Genomic DNA, 26,710 nt, shown 5'->3' with positions numbered 1-26,710 from the left:
CCACAGAAAAGGACTGATTTTAGTCTAAGGATTAATTTAAAGGCTTATAAACAACTTTCTCCAAAGCTCTATTAATCATTTTACATATTTTTATGCTTTTTCAAATGAATGTACCATCAATCCTCACCTAATTCTATCAAATTCAAATTCTCGTGTAAGTAGGGTTATATATCTCTATCTTCAATTTAGTATGAAATAAGTTATAAAGTTGCAATTCAACAAATGCTTTTATTATGTGAGCAGGAGGAGCAGAAATACCAAAAAATTTAGGCAATTTAAGAAGCCAAGAGTAGCAATTAATTTCTTATTGATTTAAACTCCTTTAATATTTTGGATAGCTCTTTTATTATAGGTAAGATCATGCTCAGTAGATACATAACAAAAGTCTTGCACACTAAAAGCCTTTTTTATATTTTAGCAGATGGTCAAATATAATAGTATTTTTTAAGCTAGATTATAGTAAATTCTCTAAAAGGAAATAATCCTGAACCACAAAATATGGAGGATGCTTTGACAAAGTTGGGTTAAGCTTACATGTCTTTACCCACATGTAAGTTGTTTTTTTTTTTAATGAAACAACTAAACTTACAGTAAGTTACAGAGTTATATATAAGGTACATGTAAGTTTTATGATAAATTTCTGTGTACCTTTATCAGCTTTGTAAATATCGATATTTGCATATTTGCTTTGTATGTATAGACCAGTATGAATACAGTCAAAACCCTCTGTCTGCCTATTCCTAATATTATTTCCCTCCTCTTTTCTGCGTTAACCACTAGGTATTTATCAATTCTATCCAGATTTTTATTAATTGTAACTTTATTAATTATGAATTTTATTAATTGTAATTACTTTTAAATGTAAACTATTAGTTTTCATTTTTATGTATAAAGGTCGTACTGTATATATCACATGCAATATTAGTGGATTTATTTTAAATTCTAGGCTTTAGGATATAAACATACTACAATGTATTTTTTTATTACTCAAGTGTAAACAATTAGATTATTTCCACATTTTCACCATTGCAATCAATGCTGTAAATTAACATTATTTTATATGTTTCCTTGGGAACATATTATAACTGTTATTCAAGAGCAGTATCTCTGACTTCAGAATGCATTAGATACCTGGAAGTCTTGTTAAAATTCCAATTGCTGGGCTCCAGAGTTTCTGATTCAGTAGGTCTGAATAACTATATTTCTTTTTTTTTAATTTTTTATTGTTATGTTAATCACCATATATTACATCATTTGTTTTGGTGTAGTGTTCCATGATTCATTGTTTGTTTATAACACCCAGTGCTCCATGCAGAATGTGCCCTCTTTAATACCCATCACCAGGCTAACCCATCCCCCTACACTCCTCCCCTCTAGAAACCTCAGTTTCTTTTTCAGAGTCCATCATCTCTCCTGGTTCGTCTCCCCCTCTGACTTACTCCCCTTCATTCTTCCTCTCCTGCTATCTTCTTCTTATTCTTTTGTCTTAAAATATGTTGCGTTATTTGTTTCAGAAGTACAGATCTGTGATTCAACAGTCTTACACAATTCACAGCGCTCACCATAGCACATACCCTCCCCAATGTCTATCACCCAGCCACCCCATCCCTCCCACCCCCGACCACTCCAGCAACCCTCAGTTTGTTCCTGAGATTAAGAATTCCTCATATCAGTGAGGTTATATGATACATGTCTTTCTCTGATTGACTTATTTCACTAAGCATAACACCCTCCAGTTCCATCCACGTCGTTGCAAATGGCAAGATCTCATTCCTTTTGATCGCTGCATAATATTCCATTGTGTATATATACCACTTCTTCTTTATCCATTCATCTGTCGATGGACATCTTGGCTCTTTCCACAGTTTGGCTATTGTGGACATTGCTGCTATGAGTTCTGTTGTGATACTGATCCTGCTGATCTTGAGAACCACTGGTCTAGAATATGTAGGTTTAAGTATAATTGCTAGATCAAAGGGGAGCTACATCTGCAAATTTAATACATAATGTCAGATTGTTCTCCAGAATCTTTGTGTCAAATTAGACACAAATTTGACAATGTATGAACAATGTATGAGAGTTCAGTTTTTTCCACATCTTACCAAGAATTGGTATGGACAGTTTTTATAATAATTGCCAATTGGGTGAGTATAAATCATATTTATTTACTATTGAGATTGAACATGTTTTTCTTTTTTTTAAGTGTTCAATGATTCATTAGTTGTGTTTAATAACCAGTGCTCATCACAACACATGCCCTCCTTAATACCCATCACCTGGCTACTCCATTCCCCCACCGCCTCCCTTCTGTAACCTTCAGTTTGTTTCCCAGAGTCCAGAGTCTCTCATGGTTTGTCTCCCTCTCTGATTTCTTCCCATTCAGTTTTCCCTCCCTTCCCCTGTGGTCCTCCACGCTATTCCTTATGTTCCACAAATAAGTGAAACCATATGATAATTGTCTTTCTCTGCTTGACTTATTTCACTTAGCATAATCCCCTCCAGTTGCACCCGTGTGGATGCAAATGGTAGGTATTCATTCTTTCTGATGGCTGAGTAATATTCCATTGTATATATGAAACATATCTTTTCAAATGTTTATAGACAAAATAGCTTTCCTTTTCTGTGAATTGCCTATTTGTATTATTTGCCCATTTTTCTGGTATATTGTTTGTATTTTTCCTTATTGATTTATAGGGGCTCTTTCTATGTTAAAGAAATTAATCCTTGCTAGTTGTATTGTTAATATTTTTTCTAATCCTCTGGTTAATTTTGTTACTCTGCTTAAATTTAAATTTTAAAAAATTCAGTATAATTAAATTTACCAGTTCTTTCCATTAGAATTTATTATTTTAGTATTTTATTTAAAACTGCTTCCCCTTCGAAAGGTCAATTTTAAATTTATCTTTTCTCAATTTAGTCTACCTAGATTTTATGTTAGTGTATATTATAAGTTAAGGATCTAATTTTATTTTAGAGACTTGTATAGAGAAAATCAATTATGCCATCCTTTCTCCACTAATTTAAATGCTGTGTCATATTTCAAACTTATATATTTCATATGAATGTCTTGTTCATCTCTTTTCTGACCTAATGCTTATCCATTCCAATGCTGACATTACTGTTAGTTCCTACATCTTTATATATGTCAAGTTTTTTTTAGCTTATTCTTCTATTTCACAATTGTCTTAGCTGTTCTCAGTCCTTTATTCTTCCATATAAGTTTTAGATCAAGTTCTATGAAACCTGATGAGATTGTAGACCACTTTGCGAGACATTGACATGTCCCCTATGTGGACAGATTATACCTCTCCATTTATTTAGTTCTTACTTTATATTTTAAAAAAGGTTTTTTAACCTTCTGTGTATATTTCTCTACATCTACAGTCTCTAATAGATTGAAACCTAGACATCTTACATTTTGTATTGTGATTATAAATGGTATTTTAGAATCATGATTCAAAATTGGTTATAAATAATTTTTAATGTTATTTTTTTCAGTGCTGATCTTACAGGCAAAGAAGTTCCTAAACTCTCTAATTACCTCTTATTGTTGATTTGTAGAACCTCTTTAATTTTCTGTGTAGGCATTCCTTCTCTTATATCTATTTTTTCTTTCATTTTCTTATTGTTTTGGCCACTATCTGCAGTAAAATTTTGAAAAGAGGTACTGATTCCTGATAGCCTTTCTGTATTTTTCCTGACATTTATGGGAATGTTTCTAAAGTATCTCTATTTACTAAAATATTTGTTGAAAGTTTTGAGTTTATACCTTTATCAGGTTAAAGAAATTTTCTTCTGTTCCTATTCCTAGTTTGCTAAGATAATTTTTTTCATTGTTGATTGTTTTTGTTCTGTGTTTATTCATATCGACTTCTCTTGGGGATGATTATTTTTTCTTTGATATATTGATGTATTTCATGAAAATATTTGCTGATAATGAACCATTTTTAAATTTCTGGAACTATTAAATTATAGTTCCTTTACACTGTCTTCAATTAATGAGCTCCTAGATGGTACAAACTACATTCTATCAATCAATAAGTATTTATTAATCACTCTCTTATTACTAATAAATCATTTTCAGCTTCAGTCTTAAACCAAACAGTGAATTAGGAGATCAGTTTGCTTTACATTCAGAAAATATGGATAGTAAATTATTTTCTGTCTAGACAAAGAGAGAAGAAAGAAAAAGAGTTTAAAATCTATCATTAACTATTGCTGCAACAAATTGTCTCTAAATTTAGCAGCTTCAGCTAATAAACACTTATTTTTCTCACAAAGTTTCTGAAAGACAAGAACCAGGAGCTGCATAGATGGGTGATTTTAGCTCATGGTCTCCTACAAGGTTGCAATCAAGTTGTTGGTCAGGGTCATCTGAAGAGATTGGAGAATCTGCTTTCAAGATCACTCACAGGGGGCTGTTGGCAAAAAGAAGTTTCAGTTCCTCACCATGTGGGTCTTTCACAGAGCTGCTTATACAACATGGGAGCTGGCTATTCCCAGATCAAAATATCTGAGAGAATGAGAGAGAGAGAGCCTCCGGGGTGTGTGTGTGTGTGTGTGTGTGTGTGTGTGTGTGTGTGTGTATGTGTGTGTGTGTGTGTTTGGAAGTGCATACTATCTTCTGCCCTCTTCTGTTCTTTACAAGACAGTCACTAAGTCCAGCCTACACTCAAAGGGATGATTTTCAAATAATTTGAGGGTCTACTTTTAAACCCTCCTGCTTCAGGAGGATTATCAAATAATTTGAGGGTCTATTTTTAAAAATCACATCTATGAACACTGTTTTTCTCTGACAGTAAATAACAAATATACTTCAACTCTATATTACCCCATTCTTCACAATGTGCCCCAATTGTCCCTTTTGGGCTAGGATAACAAAGCTTTATTTTTGTGTCCTCCATAATGCAAACCACACAACTGTATACTCCAAGCTGACCACAGAAAATACCTGAAAAAGTGATGCTTTGAAAGTTCTAATTTCAATGCTGAGAACATGAGAATGGTGTAAGACAATATTTCAGTGCTAATTTGGTTATGGCTATGCCTAACGTTTTTGAAACTTGTGATTGGGATATCGAATAGTTTATATTAGTCTTAGCATATTATAATTTTCACAGGCATAACAACAGTAAAATAATATAAATTTAAACCTATTTAATTAGAGGTTTTGTGTGTTGTAATGTATACATTATTACATTTAGTATTAAAGCCAGGTTTATGTGATATATGGGAGTTAGCAGTTGTCATGAATTTATATAGGTCATCAAAATAACTTGGATTAAAAACAGAATCTATATAATATACAAAAGTATATTAAAATAGAATGGAGAATCTCTCATTCTTGCCAGTGACAACATTAATTTTCTCTGTTTTACTGTCAGAGAATATCAAGCTTTAAAATGTTAATAAATATAATAAAAAGAACCTAATCAAATTTAATCAGAAGGGATTTTTACCAGATGTATATTATCTACAAATGAACATTGTATGCAATGCTAACATTGACATCAACTCTCTGTATCTTAAATACCATGTCAAAATAGACATTGATTTTTTTTTCTTTCTGAATAAATACATAGTGATCATTATCTCAAAAGAAATAACAAAATTCTATCTTTGGGCTTCCTTCAGCAAAGAACTCACAAAGAAGAACTAGAGCCCAACTTACCAAATCTACTACAAATTCAAACTGGCCAAAAACCGTTGTCAGAAAACTCTACCATTCCTTTTTGCCATTTTAAATGTCTGAGAGTACACACCAGCTGTTTCCTGTTTCAGGGCTCCTGATGCAGTTGAATATCCTCTTTTCTCTTTTGTGTACAAAACCGAGGGCGCTGAAGTTGAGGATCTTTTTTCAAAAGGACTCTTTTCCTGTGCCAGTATGCTCCTTCTGAGTTTTCTATGAGAATCTTATCCATTCTTCCAAAATTCTTGTAATATGTGCTAGAGACTAAGCAGCAGCCTAGTTAGTTATTCCATCAGTGGCTCTAAATTCCATTCTTACTTCTAAGTACTTGGCAAGTCCTTACAGTGCCCTTGCTGTAACCCCATCCAGTGTGTTTGTGTCCCTTACTGTTCTTTTTTGTTTCTCTAACACTTCCTCCCTCATCTCACCTTATCTTCCCTAAAATCTGAAGGAGAGGACAGGAATATAATCATTTCAGGAATAGATGATTACATTTCAAGAATGTAATCATTGAAGAGTTTCATTTCAGAAACACTAGTTTAATTGAAGTTGGAGAGATCAAAAATCATTCCAGTTCCTTTGGCTTTCCAACCTAAGTTCTGTATCTACCTAGAGGACTTTTCCACTCACAACTGAATTCTCTCTCTTTAGTTTTCCCTTTATATATTTTTGTGTCTCTTACATTCACTTGGCTTATCTTTCCCTTCTCTCATTAATTATTAAGTTCTTGAAATTCTTACTCGCTCCTTTGCTTCACCACTAAAATTTTACCAGTTCACTTTATTGATTTAATTTCAGTATTTATTGAGTGATTACTGTCTACTAACATCTTACAATTGGGCTTTTATCATAACAATTTTCTTAAAATAGTTGTCATCATATCAACTGTCATTTCTAGCACCTTAAATATTTTCCATATATATTATTGTTGATCATCTCATTGTCTTTAATGTGGATATGTATGTGTATGTATGTGACTTTTACTGGATGCTGATTCTCTCTAAGAATTCCTTCGTTTTTTCTGTCCCCATTCTTTTTTCAGAGGCTTATTAGCTATAAATCTAAAATTTAAAAAAAAACACTTTTGAGATATTACTCTTTTTTAGTTGATACATAAGGAATTTCTCTACTTAAGTAGAGAGACAGATGGGTAGCTTTACCATTCAGTTCACTTTGGTTAATGAGCTCCCACTTGTAAAAACCTTTCACATGTTGAGAGCTCCCACTTGTAAAAAAGTTACCTTCAGTTTAAGGAATTCCTCTAAAACTCATCTTCCTCTTATTTGCCCTTGTCATATTTGCAGATACCATAATAATGGTGTAATGCTTAGACTAAAGTGTCTTAACATCTTAGTGAGTATTTTAAGATAACAGCATATGCTCCCCCAAGGGCTGTCAGATTTGGCAGAAAAAAAAACATTTTAATATTATATTAAAAGTACTAAATATTACAGAAAACCATTTAATAATGACAGACTTTCTCTTCAAAAAGTGATGTTAATTTTCAACTCAATAGCCTAAATTATCTGAAATGTCCTTAAATTCCAGGTAAAATATTTCAACATTTAGCAAGCTGAAAATTCTAGTTTTCAAGGTTATTCTTATTTCACAAGTTAACCAATTAACCAAGAATAGTGGTTTCATTATTCTGTGGACTTACATAAATACCTATATGTTGCTTATTATGATGCATAATGAAGATAATGATTATAAACGATTCACAGGCAACACCAGGTGACTATTTTTAAAATTGTTGTTTTTAAGTAAACTGTTTTATTGAAATACGCTTCCAGAAAAGTTCACAAGTCATCCATGCAGTCTGGTGAAGTTTTGCATAGGATCCCTTACATATGCTCAGGTCAATAAATAAGACATAAAATAGCCATACTTTGTGACATGTTTTTATTCTGTTGTGAAGATGTCTGATATGAAATTTTTGGTGTTTATTTTTCATTCTACAAAATATACTAAGAAGAAGTCAACATAAATAACTATCCACATTCCAAAAAAAAAAAAAAAAGGTTTCAGTGACAGAATATATTTTAGTACGGTTTTTAAAATTAATTTTTATGAAGTTTATTTCTTCAAAAATAACCCAGTTATAAAAATTCTATATGGTGTGGCTGTGTTAACTGTTGAGTGACATATGTTCATTGTTTTGGTAAAACTTCTACTGTATTTGTTGTTGTTGTTTGATTTTATACTAAACATCCAAAAAGTATAGAATGCCTCATAGGAGAAGTCTTTTTCTGTGTAGATGCAGTATTGAACGTTTCACCTCTAAACACTGCGTCCACTGTACGTTAGTGCAATGAGATGTCTCCATGTCACATAGTCAGAGGGAGGTAGATTAATAGAGAGTTCTTGCTGGAAATCTCTTCCCTGTTATTGTTCTCCCTCAGCAGTTGATGGCTAAGTTAATTCTCTTTAGTTTTGTCATGCTCTAAAGCACACATTGCAAAGCAATGGTAAGCTTTATGAGGGGAAAAAAAAAAAAAAAAAGAAGCAGCAATGGTGTCCATCAAAGTCTCCAAGTTGCATTTTTAAACTTTGGCTTGACCTGATGTGCCATTCAAAAAAGCTTCAAAAGATTATTTTTTTTTTTTAAGAAAGGTTCAATATGTCCCGAGGCTATCGGTTTTGAGTTAAACTGGGTGAAGTAGAAATATTTTACTCATCAGCTTTGCAGTCACAGAGTTTGCCTCAGCTAGAACAAAACTGCTGAGGCATTTAGAGAAAATTAACCCCCCATCCTGGCGGCCAGATGTGACTGGTTTCTGATGAATGCACATGAGTGGGCTGGAAAATCAAGAGACTGTGAAATTCCTGTCAGGTCCGTACAGTGCAGAATGGGCTATTGACTGCTTTCTATATTTCCCTCCATCATTCTTCTTGAACACTGCCATTAATTTCCCCTCCTACTCTGACTTGTGTTTTTCCCCCCTCCCTCTTCCCTTTAGCTCTGTCAGCTGCAAAGAAGGGTACACAAGGTGTGGCAGAAGCACTTCAAACTGGTGGTCCTCTACAGCCAGATGAGGCTGGCCAAGTTCCAGACAGACTCTCAGGAGAGTATTCAGAAAATATTAGCTGTGCAGGTAGGTGATTGCAGGGAAGTAGGAAAGATCATTCTGATCTAGATTGAAAAGCAAATGATGGGTAGTGTGATGAAGCATTAAAACCATATCCCATCAGAGTTTTATAAATTTTTAACCTCTTTAATAAACTGGAATTGCATGAAGGATGAATTCAGTAAGTTAGCATATACACCATGCATACTTTGGGGGAAAAGGGAGAGTGAACTTATTTTTCACAAACCTCAAAACAGATTTTTATAAATACATTTGGTATAAATATATATTTTCAAATCTTCAGGCTTTGCAGATGCCATTCAGCTGTTCAGGAGATATCGTCAACAGTTGCCTTCTGTTGCTTTTGTGTGAAATCAACTTCAGTAAAAATGACACTTGTGTTTATCTTATTTACCTGTTTTTTTTTCCCCTTCCATTTCAAAAGAGGCTTGTCCTCCTAAGAAGATTTACAGATAGCTTTATTTGAAAAATAAGCACTTTGGGATTAGACTATAACTGTGGTTCCAGATGCATGTGAAATTTTACATTTGTCTCCATAAAAACTTTTAGTGGATCCATTGTCTTTATTTTAAGACTCTGATCTATTTTAGAAATCCATATTAACTATGTAAAGACTATCTTGGGAAAATTAAATTTTTTAGATTAATATTTTACTATTTGAAATGTTATAATATGAATAAAACATGACTTCCCAAAGAAAAACAAACACCACTTTGTTCTATTAAAAAACAAAAAATAGAAGCACCTGTTCTATAATATAAAATGCACATTCTCTTTAAAACCATAATCTTCATTAACTTGCAGCATAAACAATGCATGCTGAACCTAAACAAACCAAATCTTTTTCTAAATATTTTAATTACGTGTGTACTTCATGATGCATAATTTACCATAATCAAAGGATTTTGCAAAACACTTCCAAAGCTATTTCAAATTTCATTTTTACTGGCGGCTATTTTTGCTATTTTCCTCTGAGGATGTGTGTGTGTGTGTGTGTGTGTCTCTGTGTGTGTGTGTGTGTGTGTGTGTGTGTGTGTATCTATCATATAAAGTACATATATAAGATGTATATGTACTTTTATATGTACATGTACTTTATATAAGTATTCCACTGATAATGGATTATAACAAAAATTTAAAATAATAGTAATTTAAAGTTTTGAGAAGGTAGAACTTAAATGTGTAGGTTTAATAGATATGCATATACAAACTTGAGTATAAACTACAGTTGCAGTGTTTTTGAAGTCAGGATCTTGATTTTTTTTTTTTCCTTAAAAGTCTGTTAACAGAGAGTACATTAAAAATTATGGAGTGCCTATAACTTGTGATTCCCTTTTAAATATCCAAAGGTAATTTGCATGTTCTATTTATTGTTTTTAAAAAATCTCATACTTCTGCCTAACTGTAAATATTCTTAGGTGATAAATCCTCGTTGTAAATTAGGGTGTATTTTGAAATATTGAAAATGTCAGTAGAAACTTTGAATATCGTCAAAGTGAATGCTCCATCCCTAACCTACAATAATCCTTATTCTAATTTTTATTAGAAATTCACCAATACTTTTTTTTAACAAATTTGATTTTAAATTACTTATTTTGATGGCTGTTATATAACAATGGAAATAAAGAGTTAGAAATGATAGGATAGTATCAGTAGAAAGATTCAACTACTCTGCTTCTAGAGACACAGCAACAAGGCTGGATTGTGTTTGCAGAACTTGAGGAACATAATTTAGTGACTTCTTATCTGATGGAGATTATTTCAATTTAGAATATTTCACCTTTGGCTTTTAATAGAAATACTGAAACATAATTTTCAGGATCTTGCCATAAAACTATAGAAACATGGGCAACCCTCTGAAAAACTTAACTCCTAAGCCCTCCGCATGGTACACAATGAACGTCATGACCCAGTTCCTGCTAAACTTCCCAGCTTTATCTCTCTCCAGATTAGTTCCTTAAAGTCTATATCAGCCGCTCCAAAATTCCTCTAGTGTGAAACCTCTTATTTAACTAGTTCTTCCTTTCCTGTGCCTATATTCTTAACCTCTTTCTGTAAACTCTTACTATCTCACCTGTTAAAGAACATCTGACTCAAATCAAACATCTCTACAAAATCCTTCCTGAGCACCTTCCTTTTCTTTACCTCCTACTGTACTCTGTACATATCACCAAACCACAGCTGTATTTTCAGCACCTTACTCCTCCTACTTGTTGCTGTGCTTTTCTTCCTAGAAGAGTCTAAGCTCCTTTGGGGCTGTACATCATCAGTGAAATTAGTTCAGTTCTTGCTTAGTTGGTTTTTAGTGTGTAAGGCCATTAAGTTTATCTGAAGGTATTCCATGACTAACTTGTTTTCACTTATTATATCAACAGTTTTTATTTTTTTATTTTATTTTTTAAGTTTTATTTATTTATTTGAGAGAGTGAGAGCACAAGCAGGGAGAGGGGCAGAGGGAGAAGCAGACTCCCCACAGAGCAGGGAACCTGACATGGGACTCAATCCCAGGACCCTGAGATCATGACCTGAGCCTAAGGCAGACACTTAACCAGCTGAGCCACCCAGGTGTCCCTCAAAATCTTTTAAATGACAACATGATAGAGTGATTCAGTATGTTTTCAGAGTGAGTCTGCAGGTATCAGTCTCTATAATTTGAGGCAACATGGCTAAAAATGGCTTAACAGACCAGATGCTATTGCTCTCTATTTTCATACAATTTAATAGCATGTCAATACTATGGAATCTAATGTTTTATATTTTGAAGGTAGTATTAAAATGATGCCATAAGATATTAGTGAATTATAAAAAAAGATATTAGTGAACGATTTGATGAGAAAATCATCTGATGAATCTTTAAAAAGTAAATTGTATATAACTGGTATTGAGCAAAATCAATTCAAAATAAATGTTAAGCAGAAAAAGGAAACTTTGTTTCACCCTTGGGCTTGAAGCAATTGCAGGACTATCCAAAAAAAAAAAAAAAAGAAAGCATAATTGGTAAATCTACAGATGGCAGAAAACCAGGTGGGCCACATAAGCTTTTGAATAACATAATCAAACAAAAACTAGTAAGATGAACTATAATTGGAATAAAGTATTGGTGTGTTTGACATTGAAGCCATTTATATAATATATATATATATATATATATATAGCGATTTTAGTTGGCTATAATTTTAACATGAGCCAAAGTGAGCTACTACTATCTTAAGACCAATGCCATGTTCCAGCTCTGGCAAGCACATGAGACTTCTTGAATCTGACACTTGTAGGGCATATTTTATAGTCCTAACCTCACATCTCAGCCCATATAAGGTGCTATCATTGCATTATTTTTCTCTTTTTATTTTTAACTTACTGAATGCTGTGATTTTTAATGCCCGTTTGGCATCTTATTTGGAAAAAAGACTGGATATTAACTCATCATTTAAATAAGAGAATGTGATGTGGCAGACATGTTCATGTGATCTTAGACTTTGAAGGCACAAATGTTTTGTCTTGTTAAAGGAGATGATAGTCCCATTGCACTTCTTCAAAAGTTGAGTATATCTGCAGTATTTTATAAAGGTTTGGGAAGTATGGTTTAAGGGCCATATTGATACACTAGAAAGCAGCAATCTAATAAAAAATAGGGAGAGGGAGAAATATACAAATTTAGAATGTTTAATTGTAAAAGGAAAAGACTTTGGAAGGACAAACATCTAAAGGACTAAGTGAAGGTTGACAACACCTGGACCCATAATGGAAGAGACGAGATGGTGGCTTTGGGCTCAATATGAAAATATTTCCTCTCCAACCATGCACTGCTAGTGCTCGAGCAGAAGCATTGCAGTGGTTGAGGGAAAGCAAACTGGCTAAGAGTCAACCCAGAGAGCACCTTCTCAGTCTGCACTCCTGGAATGTTCACCTGACCTCCTTAAACAAACATTTGTGTGTGGTCTGCCAGACCACTGGCACCAACTACAGTTCTTAATACATAAGTACTCAAAAATATTTGTTGAGTGAATTGATTATTATGTGAATTGGTGAAGTGGTTTATTAAGATTTAATGTGATAACCTCAAAGGTCTTTCAAGCTCAAGGTGCCTACATTTCTATACATTAATAAACAAAAGCATTCTCTAGGTGCTTTGCCAAGAATTTTGATGGCACAGAAGTAAGGTGTTTAGTCATTTCAGACATTTGTGCATGCACACACACACATAATACATATAAGGACAGACCAATTTCTTATTTCTGGAAGACAGCTCTGCAAATGGAAAAAAGCCAGAAAAAAACACAGGATAAAAATTTAAAATCACTTGGTTGGAGGTTGGGAGGATGGCAGAGTAGGAGGACCCTAAGCTCTCCTTGTCCCACAGATATAACTAGATAACACTCACATCAGCATGAATAACCCAGAAATCAACCTGAAGATTTGCGGAACAAACTCCACAACTAAAGGTAGAGAAGAGGCCACATCAAATAAGACAGGAAGGGTGAAGATGAGGTTTGGGAGTGAACCAGACCAGACTGTGACAGTCAGCAGAGGGGGAGAGAGCCCATGGTGTGGAGAAGGGCAAAAAGTAGACTATCACACTGGAAAGCCCTCACAGGGAAGGTAAATCCCCATAACATATGGCTTTGAAAGTGAGAAGGGATGAATCTTGTGAGTTTGTACAACTACCAGGACTTAAAACATGGGATTTTAAAAAATCAGTGGGTTCAACTTCAGGAGAGCCTGGAGAGCATTAGGAAGTAGAGTCCCTACCCTTAAAGAGACAACACGGCAAAAGTCCATGGAGATACAGCATGGAAGGAGAAGTTTGAACAATGCCAGGGGCATACTGGAGGGAGAGTTATTTACTCATCTCAGAGCATGGCCAGAAAGGCAATGATCACAGGGAGACCCCTCAGGAACAGAGGAGCTGAAGGCACCAATTCACTCCCCCACCTCCAAGCATAAATACAGGGCCACCTGAGCAGACCAGCATGATGCCAACACTCACTACCTAACTTGCTTACACCAAGCCCTGTCCCCCCCACTTCTGTGTATTCACCCTTCCCAGTCACTCTTGCCTCAGTCCAGGTGCTGAAAGTCTCCTCCTCCCAGAAGACCAGCACAAACCCCACCAACACTTCATCCCCCAACCCAACCATTTTATGGGACCTCAGTTTCAGTGGCCACAGTGGCAGTGGCAGCAGGCCTCGTTTCACAAGCAGACCAGTGCACACCTTGTTAAAATGCACCCCATCCAGCCAGTGACCAAACATGGCCCACAACAGGCAAAGAGAGCCTCTGCAAATGACTGGACTGAAGGAAAAAATGGCTAGGACACAACAGCAGGGCATATGTAACACATATAGGAGACAGTCCCTAAAGCACCAGATCCTAGGGAACACAGGACATTGCACTGCAGGGCACTACAGGATCTCTTCTTCATAAAACCATTACATTCAAGAGCAGGAGATGTAGCTGACTTTCCTAACACAAAGAAACAGACACAGAGAAGTAGACAAAATGATGAGACAGAGGAGTATGTCCCAAATGAGAGAACCATACAAAACCACAACAAGAGAACTAATCAAAATGGATATGTGTTATGCCAGATAGTGAATTTAAAGTAATGATCATAAGGACACTCACTGGACTTGGGAAGGAGTGGAGAACATCAGTGAGACCCTTAACAAAGAGATTAAAAACAATCAATCAGAGATGAAGAATATAATAAATAAATAGCAGGTTAGAGGAAGCAGAGGAATGAATCAATGACCTGGAAGACAGTAATGAAAAGTAATCGAGCTGAGCAAATGAGAGGAAAAAGGATTATGCAAATGAGAATAGACTTAGGGAAATCCATGACTCCATCAAGTTTAATAGCATTCATATTATAGGGATCCCAGAAGAAGAAGAAGAGAGAAAAAAGGGGCAGAAAATTTATTGGAAGAAATAATAGCTGAAAACTTTCCTGATCTGGGGAAGGAAACAGATATCCATATTCCAAGAGGCACAGAGGTGCCCCAACAAAATCAACACATGGAGGTCCATACCAAGACACAAAGTAATTAAAATGACAAAAAATAGTGATAAAGAAAAAATTTTTAAAGCAGCAAGAGAAAAGAAGACAGTTACAAGAGAAACCCCATAAGGCTATCAGTGGATTTTTTCAGCAGAAACTTGGTAGTACAAAAGGGAGTGGCATGATATAGTCAAAGTGTTGAAAGGGAAAAATCTACAGCCAAGAATATTCTATCCAGCAATGCCAATCATTCAGAGTAGAAGAGATAAAGTGTTTCTGAGACAAACAAAATCTAAAGGAGCCATGACCACTAAACCAGCCCTACAAGAAATATTAAAGGGGACCCTTTGAGTAGAAAGGAAAGACCATAAGTGAGAGTATAAAAAGTTGGAAGCACAAAAGGAGTAAAAATAAATATATCTATAAAAATCAGTCAAGGGCTTCACAAAATAAAAGAATGTAAAATATAATGTCATATACCTAAAACATGGAGGGGAGAGGAGTAAAGAATGGGTTCCAACTTAAACAACTGTCAACTTAATATAGACTACTATATGCAGAAGATGTTATATATAAACCTAATGGTAACCATAAATCAAAAACCAGTAATAGATATGCAAAGAATAAAGAGAAAAGAATCCAAGTATATCACTAAGAAAGCCAACTAATCATGAAAGAGAACAAGAGAAGAAAGGATCAGAGAAAAACTACAAAAACAACCACATAACAAGTAACAAAATGGCAATATATACATATCTATCAGTAATTACTTTGAATGTAAATGGACTAAATGCTCCAACCAAAAGACATAGGGTGACAGAGTGGATTAAAAAAACAAGACCCATCTATATGCTGCCTATAAGAGACTCATTTCAGACCTAAAGACACATCCAGATTGAAAGTGAGATGATGAAGAAATATTCAGCATGAATGTCAAAAGAAAGCCAGGGTAGCCATACTAATATCAGACAAAATAGATTTTAAAACAAAGTGTGTGACAAGAGGCAAAGAAAGGCACTATATAATAATAAAGGGGACAATCCAACAAGAAGGTACAACAATTGTAAATATTTATGCACCCAAGATAGGAGCACCCAAATACATAAAACAGTTAATAACAAACATAAAGGAACTAGTTGATAGTAATACAATAATAGTAGGGGACTTACACCCCACTTATATCAGTGGACAGATCATCCAAACAGAAAAATCAGCAAGGTGGCTTTGAATGACATACTGGACCAGATGGATTTAACAGATATATTCAGAACATTCCATCCTAAAATAGCAGAATACACATTCTTTTCAAGTGCACATGGAACATTTCCCAGAATAGACCATATATTAGGCTACAAAACAAGTCTAAACAAATTCAAAAAGATCAAAATCATACCATGCATCGTTTCTGACCATAACACTATAAAACTAGAAATCAACCACCAGAAAAAAATTTGGGAAGAACACAAATACACGAAAATTAAATAACATACTACTAAACAATGAATGGACCAACCAAGAAATTAAAGAAAAAATTAAAAATTACATGGAAACAAATGAAAATGAAAGCATAATGGTCCAAAATCTTTGGAATGCAGCAAAAGCAGTTCTTAAAGGGAAGTTTATAGCAATACGAGCCTACCTCAAGAAACAAGAAAAAAATCTCCAATATACGACCTAAACTTACACCTAAAGGAGCTAGAAAAAGAACAAACAAAACCCAAACCAGCAGAAGGAAAGAATAATGAAGATTAGAGCAGAAATAAATGATATAGAAACTTAAAAAACAATAGAACAGAGCAAAGAAACCAGGAGCTGGTTCTTTCCAAATATCAACAAAATTGGTAGACCTCTAACCATAGTCATCAAAAAAAAAAAAAAAAAAAGAGAGGATTCAAATAAAATCACAAATTAAAGAGGAGAAATAACAGCCAACACCACAGAAATACTAACAATTATAAGAGAATAATACAGAAAATTATAAACCAACAAATTTGACAACCTAGAATAAATGGATAAATTCTTAATATAACCTAACAAAACTGAGGCAGAATAGAAAATCTGAATACCCGATTACCAGCAATGAAATTGAACTAGTAATCAGAGAACTCCCAACAAGCAAAAGTTTAGGACTAGATGGCTCCACAGGCGAATTCTACCAAACATTTAAAGAAGAGTTAATATCTACTCTTCTCAACCTATTCTGAACAGCAGAAGATGAAGGAGAACTTCAAAATTCATTCTATGAGGCCAGTATTATCCAAAGCCAGATAAAGACACCACAAAGGAGAGAGAGAGAGAACTACAGACCAATATCTCTAATGAACATAGATGCAAAAAATCCTCAACAAAATATTAGCAAACTGAATCCAACAATATATTTTTAAAAAATCATACACCACAATCAAGTGGGATTTATCCCCAGTGTGCAGGGGTGGTTCAATATTTGCAAATCAGTCAACATGATACAACACATCAATAAGAGAAAGGATAAAAACCATATGATTATTTCAATAGATGCAGAAAAAGGATTTGACAAAGTACATCATTCATGATAAATCCTAAACAAAGTAGGTCTAGAGAGAATATACCTCAACACAATAATTGCTTTATATGAAAAACCCACAGTGAATATCTTACTCAATGGGAAAAACTGAGAGCTTTTGCCCAAGGTCAGGAGAAGGACAAGGATGTACACTCACCACTTTTATTCAACATAGTACTGGAAGTCCTAGCCACAGCAATCAGATAACAAAAAAGAAATAAAAGGCATCCAAATTGGTAAGGAAGAAGTAAAACACTATTTGTAGATGACATGATATAATATATAGTAAAACCTAAAGACTTCACCAAAAAAACTGCTAGAAATGATAAATGAAATCAAAAGTTTCAGAATATAAAATCAATGTACAGAAATCTGTTGGATTTCTATACACCAAAAATGAACAGCAGAAATAGAAATTAAAAAAACAGTCCCACTTACAGTTGTACCAAAGATATAAAACACCTAAGAATAAACTTAACCAAAGAGGTGAAAGACCTATACTTGGAAAACTATAAAGTATTTTTTTTTTATAACAGGAAAACGGCAGGGATGTCCTCTATCACCACTGCTATTCAACATAGTATTAGAAGTCCTAGCCATAGCAATCAGACAACAAAAAGAAAAAAAGGAATCCAAATCGGCAAAGAAGAAGCCAAACTTTCACTCTTTGCAGATGATATGATACTTTATGTGGAAAACCCAAAAGACTCCACCCCAAAACTGCTAGAACTCATACAGGAATTCAGTAAAGTGGCAGGATATAAAATCAATGCACAGAAATCAGTAGCATTCCTATACACCAACAACAAGACAGAAGAAAGAAAAATTAAGGAGTCAATCCCATTTACAATTGCACCCAAAACCATAAGATACCTAGGAATAAATCTAACCAAAGAGGCAAAGGATCTGTACTCAGAAAACTATAAAATACTCATGAAAGAACTTGAGGAAGACACAAAGAAATAGAAAAACGTTCCATGCTCACAGACTGGAAGAACAAATATTGTGAAGATGTCGGTGCTACCTAGAGCAATCTACACATTCAATGCAATCCCCATCAAAATACCATCCACTTTTTTGAAAGAAATGTAACAAATAATCCTAAAATTTGTATGGAACCAGAAAAGACCCTGAATAGCCAGAGGAATGTTGAAAAAGAAAAGCAAAGCTGGCGGCATCACAATTCCGGACTTCCAGCTCTATTACAAAGCTGTCATCATCAAGACAGTATGGTACTGGCACAAAAACAGACACATAGATCAATGGAACAGAATCGAGTGCTCAGAAATGGGCCCTCAACTCTATGGTCAACTAATCTTTGACAAAGCAGGAAAGACTGTCCAATGGAAAAAAGACAGTCTCTTCAACAAATGGTGTTGGGCAAATTGGACAGCCACATGCAGAAGAATGAAACTGGACCATTTCCTTACACCACACACAAAAATAGACTCCAAATGGTTGAAAGACCTAAACGTGAGACAGGAGTCCATCAGAATCCTAAAGGAGAACACAGGTAGCAACCTCTTCGACCTCAGCCGCAGCAACTTCTTCCTAGAAACATCGCCAAAGGCAAGGGAAGCAAGGGCAAAAATGAACTATTGGGATTTCATCAAGATAAAAAGCTTTTGCACAGCAAAGGAAACAGTCCACAAAACCAAAAGACAACCGACAGAATGGGAGAAAATATTTGCAAATGACATATCAGATAAAGGGCTAGTATCCAAAATCTATAAAGAACTTATCAAACTCAACACCCAAAGAACAAATAATCCAATCAAGAAACGGGCAGAAGACATGAACAGACATTTTTCCATAGAAGACATCCAAATGGCCAATAGACACATGAAAAAGTGCTCAACATCGCTCGGCATCAGGGAAATCCAAATCAAAACCTCAATGAGATACCACCTCACACCAGTCAGAATGGCTAAAATTAACAAGTCAGGAAATGACAGATGTTGGCGGGGATGCGGAGAAAGGGGAACCCTCCTACACTGTTGGTGGGAATGCAAGCTGGTGCAACCACTCTGGAAAACAGCATGGAGGTTCCTCAAACAGTTGAATAGAGCTAGCATACGATCCAGCAATTGCACTACTGGGTATTTACCCCAAAGATACAAATGTAGGTATCCGAAGGGGTACGTGCACCCCGATGTTTATAGCAGCAATGTCCACAATAGCCAAACTGTGGAAAGAGCCAAGATGTCTATCGACAGGTGAATGGATAAAAAAGGTGTGGTATATATACCCAACGGAATATTATGCAGCCATCAAAAGGAATGAGATCTTGCCATTTGCAATGACGTGGATGGAACTGGAGGCTGTTATGCTGAGTGAAATAAGTCAGAGAAAAACATGTATCATATGACCTCAGTGATATGAGGAATTCTTAATCTCAGGAAACAAACTGAGTGTTGCTGGAGTGGTGGGGGGTGGGAGGGATGGGGTGGCTGGGTGATAGACATTGGGAAGGGTATGTGCTATGGTGAGTGCTGTGAATTGTGCAAGACTGTTGAATCACAGATCTGTACTTCTGAAACAAATAATGCAACATATGTTAAGAAAAAAGAAAAAGAAGAAGATAGCAGGAGGGGAAGAATGAAGGGGAGTAAGTCGGAGTGGGAGACAAACCATGAGAAATGATGGACTCTGAAAAACAAACTGAGGGTTCTAGAGGGGAGGAGGGTGGGGGGATGGGTTAGCCTACTGATGGGTATTAAAGAGGGCACATTCTGCGTGGAGCACTGGGTGTTATGCACAATGAATCATGGAACACTACATCAAGAACTAATGATGTAATGTATGGTGATTAACATAACAATAAAAAATTTTAAAAAAAAGAACTATTGCGACTTCATCAAGATAAAAAGCTTTTGCACAGCAAAAGAAACAGTCAACAAAACCAAAAGACAACCGACAGAATGGGAGAAGATATTTGCAAATGACATGTCAGATAAAGGGCTAGTATCCAAAATATATAAAGAACTTATTAAACTCAACACCCTAAGAACAAATGATCCAATCAAGAAACGGGCAGAAGACATGAACAGACATTTTTCCAAAGAAGACGTCCAAATGGCCAACAGACACATGAAAAAGTGTTCAACATCGCTCAGCATCAGGGAAATCCAAGTCAAAACCTCAATGAGATACCACCTCACACCAGTCAGAATGGCTAAAATTAACAAGTCAGGAAATGACAGATGTTGGCGGGGATGTGGAGAAAGGGGAACCCTCCTACACTGTTGGCGGGAAAACTATAAAGTATTGATGAAAGAAATTGCCAAAACACAAAGAAATGGAAAAACATCCATGCCCATGGATTGGAAGAACAAATATTGTTAAAATGTCTATACTACCCAAAGCAATCTACTATTAATGCAATCACTATCAAAATAACAACAGCATTTGGGGCGCCTGGGTGGCTCAGTCATTAAGTGTCTGCCTTTGGCTCAGGTCATGATCCCAGGGTCCTGGGATCGAGCCCCACATCGGGCTCCCTGCCTCAGCAGGAAGCCTGCTTCTCCCTCTCCCACTCCCCCTGTTTGTGTTCCCTCTCTCACTGTGTGTCTCTGTCAAATAAATAAATAAATAATCCTCAAAAAAATAATAATAACAGCATTTGTCACAGAACTAGATAGAACAAGCATTCCTAAAATTTGTATGGAACCACAAAGACCCCAAACAGCCAAAGCAATCTTGAAATAGGAAAACATAAGTGGAGATTTCAAAATTCCAGATTTTGAGTTATATTATAAAGCTGTAGTGATCAAAACAGTATGGTACTGGTACAAAAATAGACACATAGATAAATGGAACAGAATAGAAAACCCAGAAGTAAATCCAACATTTACACGTTCATTAAACGCTGGCAAAGGAGAAAAGAATATCTGATGGGAAAAAATAGTCTCTTCAACAAATGGTGTTAGGAAAACTGGACAGCTACATGCAAAAGAATGAAAGCAGACCATTTTCTTACACCATACACAAAAATAAATTCAAAATGAGTTAAAGACCTAAATGTGAAACTTGAAACCATAAAAATCCTAAAAGAGAGGATAGGCAGCAATTTTTGTGATATCAGCCATAGCAACATTTTTCTAAAAAGGTGTCCTGAGGCAGGGGAAACAAAAGCAAAAGTTCATTATTGGGACTACAGCAAAATAAAAAGCTTTGTACAGCAAAGGAAACAATCAGCAAAACTAAAAGGCAACCTCCTGAATGAGAGAAGATATTTGCAAATGACATATCTGATAAAGGGTTTATATGCAAGATACATAAAGAACTGATAGAGCTCAACATCCGATAAACAAATACCCCAATCCAGTGACATGAACAGATATTTCTCCAAAGAAGATACTCAGATGGCCAACAGATGCTTGAAAAGATACTCAACATCACTCACCATCAGGAAAATGCAAATCAAAACTACAATGAGACATCACCTCACACCTGTCAGAAAGGATAAAATCAAAAAAACAAGAAACAAGTGTTGACAAGGATATGAAGAAAAAGGAACCCACCTGCACTGTTGGTGGGATTGCAAACTGGTGCAGCCACTCAGTAGAACAGTATGGAGTTGCCCCAAAAAATAAAAATAGAACTACCCTACAACCCAGTAATCACACTACTGGTTTTTACCCAAAAAATACAAAAACACTAATTCAAAGGGATACATACCCTTTGTTTATTGCAGCATTATATACAATAGCCAAACTATGGGAACAGCCCAGGTGTTCATCAATAGATGGATGGATAAAGATGGGGTATATAGATACAATGGAGTATTATTCAGCTATTTAAAAAAGAATGAAATCTTGCCATGTGTAACAATATGGATGGAGCTAGGGAGTATGATGCTAAGCAAAATGAGTCAGTCAGAGAAAGATAAATACCATATGATTTCACTCATATGTGAAATTTAAGAAACAAAATAAATGAGTAAAGGGAAATAAAAGAGAGACAAACCAAGAAACAAACTCTTAAATATAGGGAACAAATTGATAGTTTTGTCCAAACATATTAGTAATCATAATAACTGCAAATGGTTTCATTGCACTGTTTAAAGTTACAGATTTACCAATTGGTCATAAAGGAAATTCCATCTCATTTAGAAGAGACGTACCTCAGACAAATAGAAACCAAATGAAGAGCATAGACAAAAAGAAAAAGAAGTTCTAATTTAAAAAGAGACACTTTGAGGCAAAAAGGATTAAAACACTCAATATAGATATTTCATATGGATAAAATATATAACCAGTTAAGACATTTCAGTCATGAACTTAATGCATATGACAGCATAACTTCAAATATACAAAGCAAGAGCTGGTTGAAGTTCAGAGAAAAATATAAGTATTTACAAACATGATGGGAAATATTAGCAAATTTTCTTCAAATTTTTGAAATATAGACACCTCATTTTATCACACTTCACTTTATTGCACTTTGCAAATAATTATATTTTCTGCAAATCGGAGGTTTGTGGCAACACGGCATCAAACAAGTCTATCAGCATCACTTTCCAACAGCTTTTGCTCACTTTGTGTCTCTGTGTCACATTTTGGTAATTCTCACAATATTTCAAATATTTTCCTTATAATTATACTTGTTATGGTGATCTGTGGTCAATGATTTTTGGTGTTACTACTGTAATTTTTTTGTTGGTGCCACAAACCATATGCATAGAATATGGTGAACTTAATCAATAAATGTTGCATGTGTTCTGACTGCTCCACTGACCAGCTATTACCCCATCTCTGTCCCTCTCTTCAGGCATCTCTATTCCCTTAGATACAACAGTATTGAAATTAGGCCAATAAATAACACTGCAATGGTCTATAATTAATCCCAGAGCAGTTATACATTCCAATCTTTTTACCTTCAGAAACTTGCAACTCCATGTCTGACATCATTTCAAACTCTTGGGAATTCAAGAAACTAGGTTCACAACACCTAAGAACACCTAAGCTGCTTTCTTCTATTCCCCTACCTTTAGGACTGATTGTTTCCTTATCTTTCTATGCTGAAAGTACACATTTAGAATTCTATTTTGATTGATGAGGTGAAGGATGTAAATTTCTATAACATATTTAAACACTAATTTCACTTTCTATAACATATTTAAACACTAATTTCACTTTGTATTTATTGAATACCAATATAATGCATATAATATACGTCGTGGTCTTTGACCTTAAGCAAATTACAGTTAAGTTGAAGAATCAATTTCATGACACACTTTTGGGAGGTGCCTTCTATGTAAAAGGCATTTTGCTAGACACTGAGAGTGCAAAGGTGGAAGATATAATCTGTCTTCAAAGAGCTTGTGATCTCATAGAGGAGGCAGACGCAATAAGTTATGTAAATAAAAATGATGGCAAGAAGGGCCCTTAGCCTAACATGCCAATGTAAGGTTAGTCTTCTGAAGGGGTTAACTCCTAAATAAAATCTTGAAAGGTGAGGAGACATCAACAAAAGATGGGCAGGGGTTATAGAAAGAGGAAATGGCTTGAACAAAGATATATAAAAATAAAATGGACTGGTGTATAGGATACAGGGGAAATGACAACTAATTTTATATTATTAAGGAATAAAATGTAATACAGGGAAAATCAGAAACAAAGTGAAGAGGTAGATATATAAAATACTAGAAACTAGTTAAATGGTTGTTTTATCACCAGGTGTAGACAATAAACTTTATGGCCAGGAAATGGAGAGAGCTACATGGGCCTGAATTCAGGGGAATACCTTTGTAAATTAGACGGGACTTGAAACAGGCTTCCAGGAATGAGTAACTGAATATAAATAAAGAGGAACATTATTGTGTGAGATGGAGGGAGGGAAACACCTTAAAGTAGAGGAAGTATAAAGGACTTCGAAAACGGATTCCATGGCTATGGAATAGACATTGTTTCTTGATTTTCATTTCTTTTCTTTCTCTAACAAGGCATTTATCTCATCCTCACTATGTGCCAGACATTGTCCTCTGTGCTTTATAAATTTTAATTCATTTAATTCTTAAACAACCTTAAGAAGTGCTTTAATAGTCCCCATTTTACAGAAGAGGAAATTGAAGCACACAGAGGTTATATATTTTGCCCAGGGTCACATAGCTAATAGAAGAGACAGGATTTAGACTCAAACAGTTTGGCTACAGGATACCTGCTCTTAAACGAGCATACTATGGGAATTTTCTGTGTGTTTGTTACTGAGATTAGATTGTCTCAGAGGAAGACAGTGAGACAAGAGATAAAGTAAGGTCTTAAATAAGGTCACAAATAACAGCCTAATTTAGGTTTGGTGTTAGAGGCATGCATTGAACATTCAGTAAATAATTATTGGCCATTTCTCAAACCAAGTGCTAAAATTTTTGTATTCTCAAGTATTTCTTCTTGCGGTACTAGTGTAGCTTATCAGCTACCAGTGGGGAGTGCCATAAAAAGTATAAAAATAATATGTTTTTTTGGTGAAAAACATGAAATATAGATCCAAATAAACTCAAAGAACCCCCCCAAAAGATATTTACATTGTAGTCAACATTTGAAAACTAAAGATTATGAAAATTAAAAAATAAAGATAAAATGCAAAAGCATCCAGAAGAAAGGAAATCAAAAATTACCTCTAACATCTCATCAGAAACTATGGAGGCTAAAAGACATAGAAGAATATCTTTAGGGTGGTGGGTTGGGTTAGCCCGGTGATGGGTATTAAGGAGGGCACATATTGCATGGAGCACTGAGTGTTATACACAAACAATGAATCATGGAACACTACATCAAAAACTAATGATGTACTGTATGGTGACTAACATTACAGAATAAAAAAAATATTTAAACTGTTTAAAGAAACAAATGAACTCAGAATTCTCTATCCAGCAAAAATATCAAATCCATAGGCCATATAACCATACTAAAAGTTATATTAAATATAAGTGGACTAAAAAGTCCAATCAAAAAACAGAAACAGTGACATTATATAAACACACAAGACTCAAATTTATTGTCTATAAATGATACACTATGAAAACACTGATAGGTTAAAAGTATAAAGATAGAAAAAGACATGCCATGCAACAGCAAGCATAATACAATTGGCAAGGCTATATTAATATCAGACAAATTAAACTTCACAATTAGAACTATAACCAGGGATCAAGAGGGTCATTTTATTAAGAGAAAGAATCAGTTTATCAAGCACATAAAATAATTCTAAAGGTGTATGCATCTAATAAAAAATTTCAAAATACATATGGCAAATACTGAGAAAAATTACACTAGAAATAAAAAGATGCATAATTATAATTTGAGCTTTTTTATCATTTGAGACTTTAATGCTCTTGGGAATTAATAGAACATGCAGACAGAAAATCAGTAAGAATATGGAAGAATTGAACAACACTATCAACCACCTAGACCTTATTGACATTTATAAAACATTCCATTCGACAATAACTGAATATACATTATTTTAAAGTGCATATGGAACATTTCCAAATATAGACCATATTCTGGGTCATAAAGCAAGTTTCAATAAATTTAAAAGAATTGAAGTAGTGAAGAATATGTTGTCTGACTACAATGAAATGATCAGAAATCAATAGTTGAAAGATATTTGAAAAGTTTCTCAAATAAGTCACACACTTCTAATCATGTGGGTCAAGAAAGGAATTATAAGGGACACCTGGGTGGCTCAGTCAGTTAAGCATCTGCCTTCGGCTCAGGTCATGATCCCAGAGTCCTGGGATCGAGTCCCGCATCGGGCTCCCTGCTCAGCAGGGAGTCTGCTTCTCCTTCTCCCTCAGCCTGCCTCTTTCTCTCTCTCTGTCAAATGAATAAATAAAATCTTTAAAAAAAATAAAAAAATAAAAAATAAATTTAAAAAAAGAAAGGAATTATAAGAGAAATTAGAAAATATTTTGAACAGAGGTAAATAAATTCATGAAAGATTAACCCATGTGATGGAACTGACAATTTGAGAGGCATGAAGCTGAATAGTTTCCTTCAAGTAGAATTAAAGGGCCTCTATGGATGGCTCATGGGGCTAAGGTAGAAGAGAGTACAAAACACCTTCAAAGACATGATGAGGGCCATATCTTTAGTGGCCCCTAACTTAGCATTTAGCATATGGAACCTAGGATAGCACCTAGGAACATCCTAATAAAGATTTGGAATAAATGAAGTTCTTCTTAACTGTTAATGTAATCTAGTCAATATTATTTATTTCATGTTGACTTGACTGCCAGAATTGAATTGAATGTGTTTAAGAGCTTCCCATAGGGCGCCTGGGTGGCTCAGTTGGTTAAGCGACTGCCTTTGGCTCAGGTCATGATCCTGGAGTCCCGGGATCGAGTCCCACATCAGGCTCCCTGCTCAGCAGGGAGTCTGCTTCTCCCT

General features: G+C 35.0%; 1 protein-coding gene across 5 annotated transcripts in view; it reads left to right on the top strand.

Moving 5' to 3' along the window:
- Window positions 1-26,710, top strand: part of CCDC178 (coiled-coil domain containing 178) — a 448,169-nt gene that overhangs the window by 394,301 nt on the left and 27,158 nt on the right. For all 5 annotated transcript variants that reach the window (XM_027576648.1, XM_027576645.1, XM_027576646.1 and 2 more), the window contains one exon: window positions 8,650-8,784. In XM_027576648.1, the coding sequence (XP_027432449.1) occupies window positions 8,650-8,784 (135 nt within the window). The remainder of the gene's footprint in view (window positions 1-8,649; window positions 8,785-26,710) is intronic.

The sequence above is a fragment of the Zalophus californianus genome, chromosome 14 (assembly GCF_009762305.2).
Source record: "Zalophus californianus isolate mZalCal1 chromosome 14, mZalCal1.pri.v2, whole genome shotgun sequence".
In the NCBI taxonomy this organism is placed as follows: Eukaryota; Metazoa; Chordata; class Mammalia; order Carnivora; family Otariidae; genus Zalophus; species Zalophus californianus.
The sequence above is the reverse complement of the archived record's forward strand: the minus strand, read 5'-3'. Positions and strand labels throughout refer to the sequence as shown.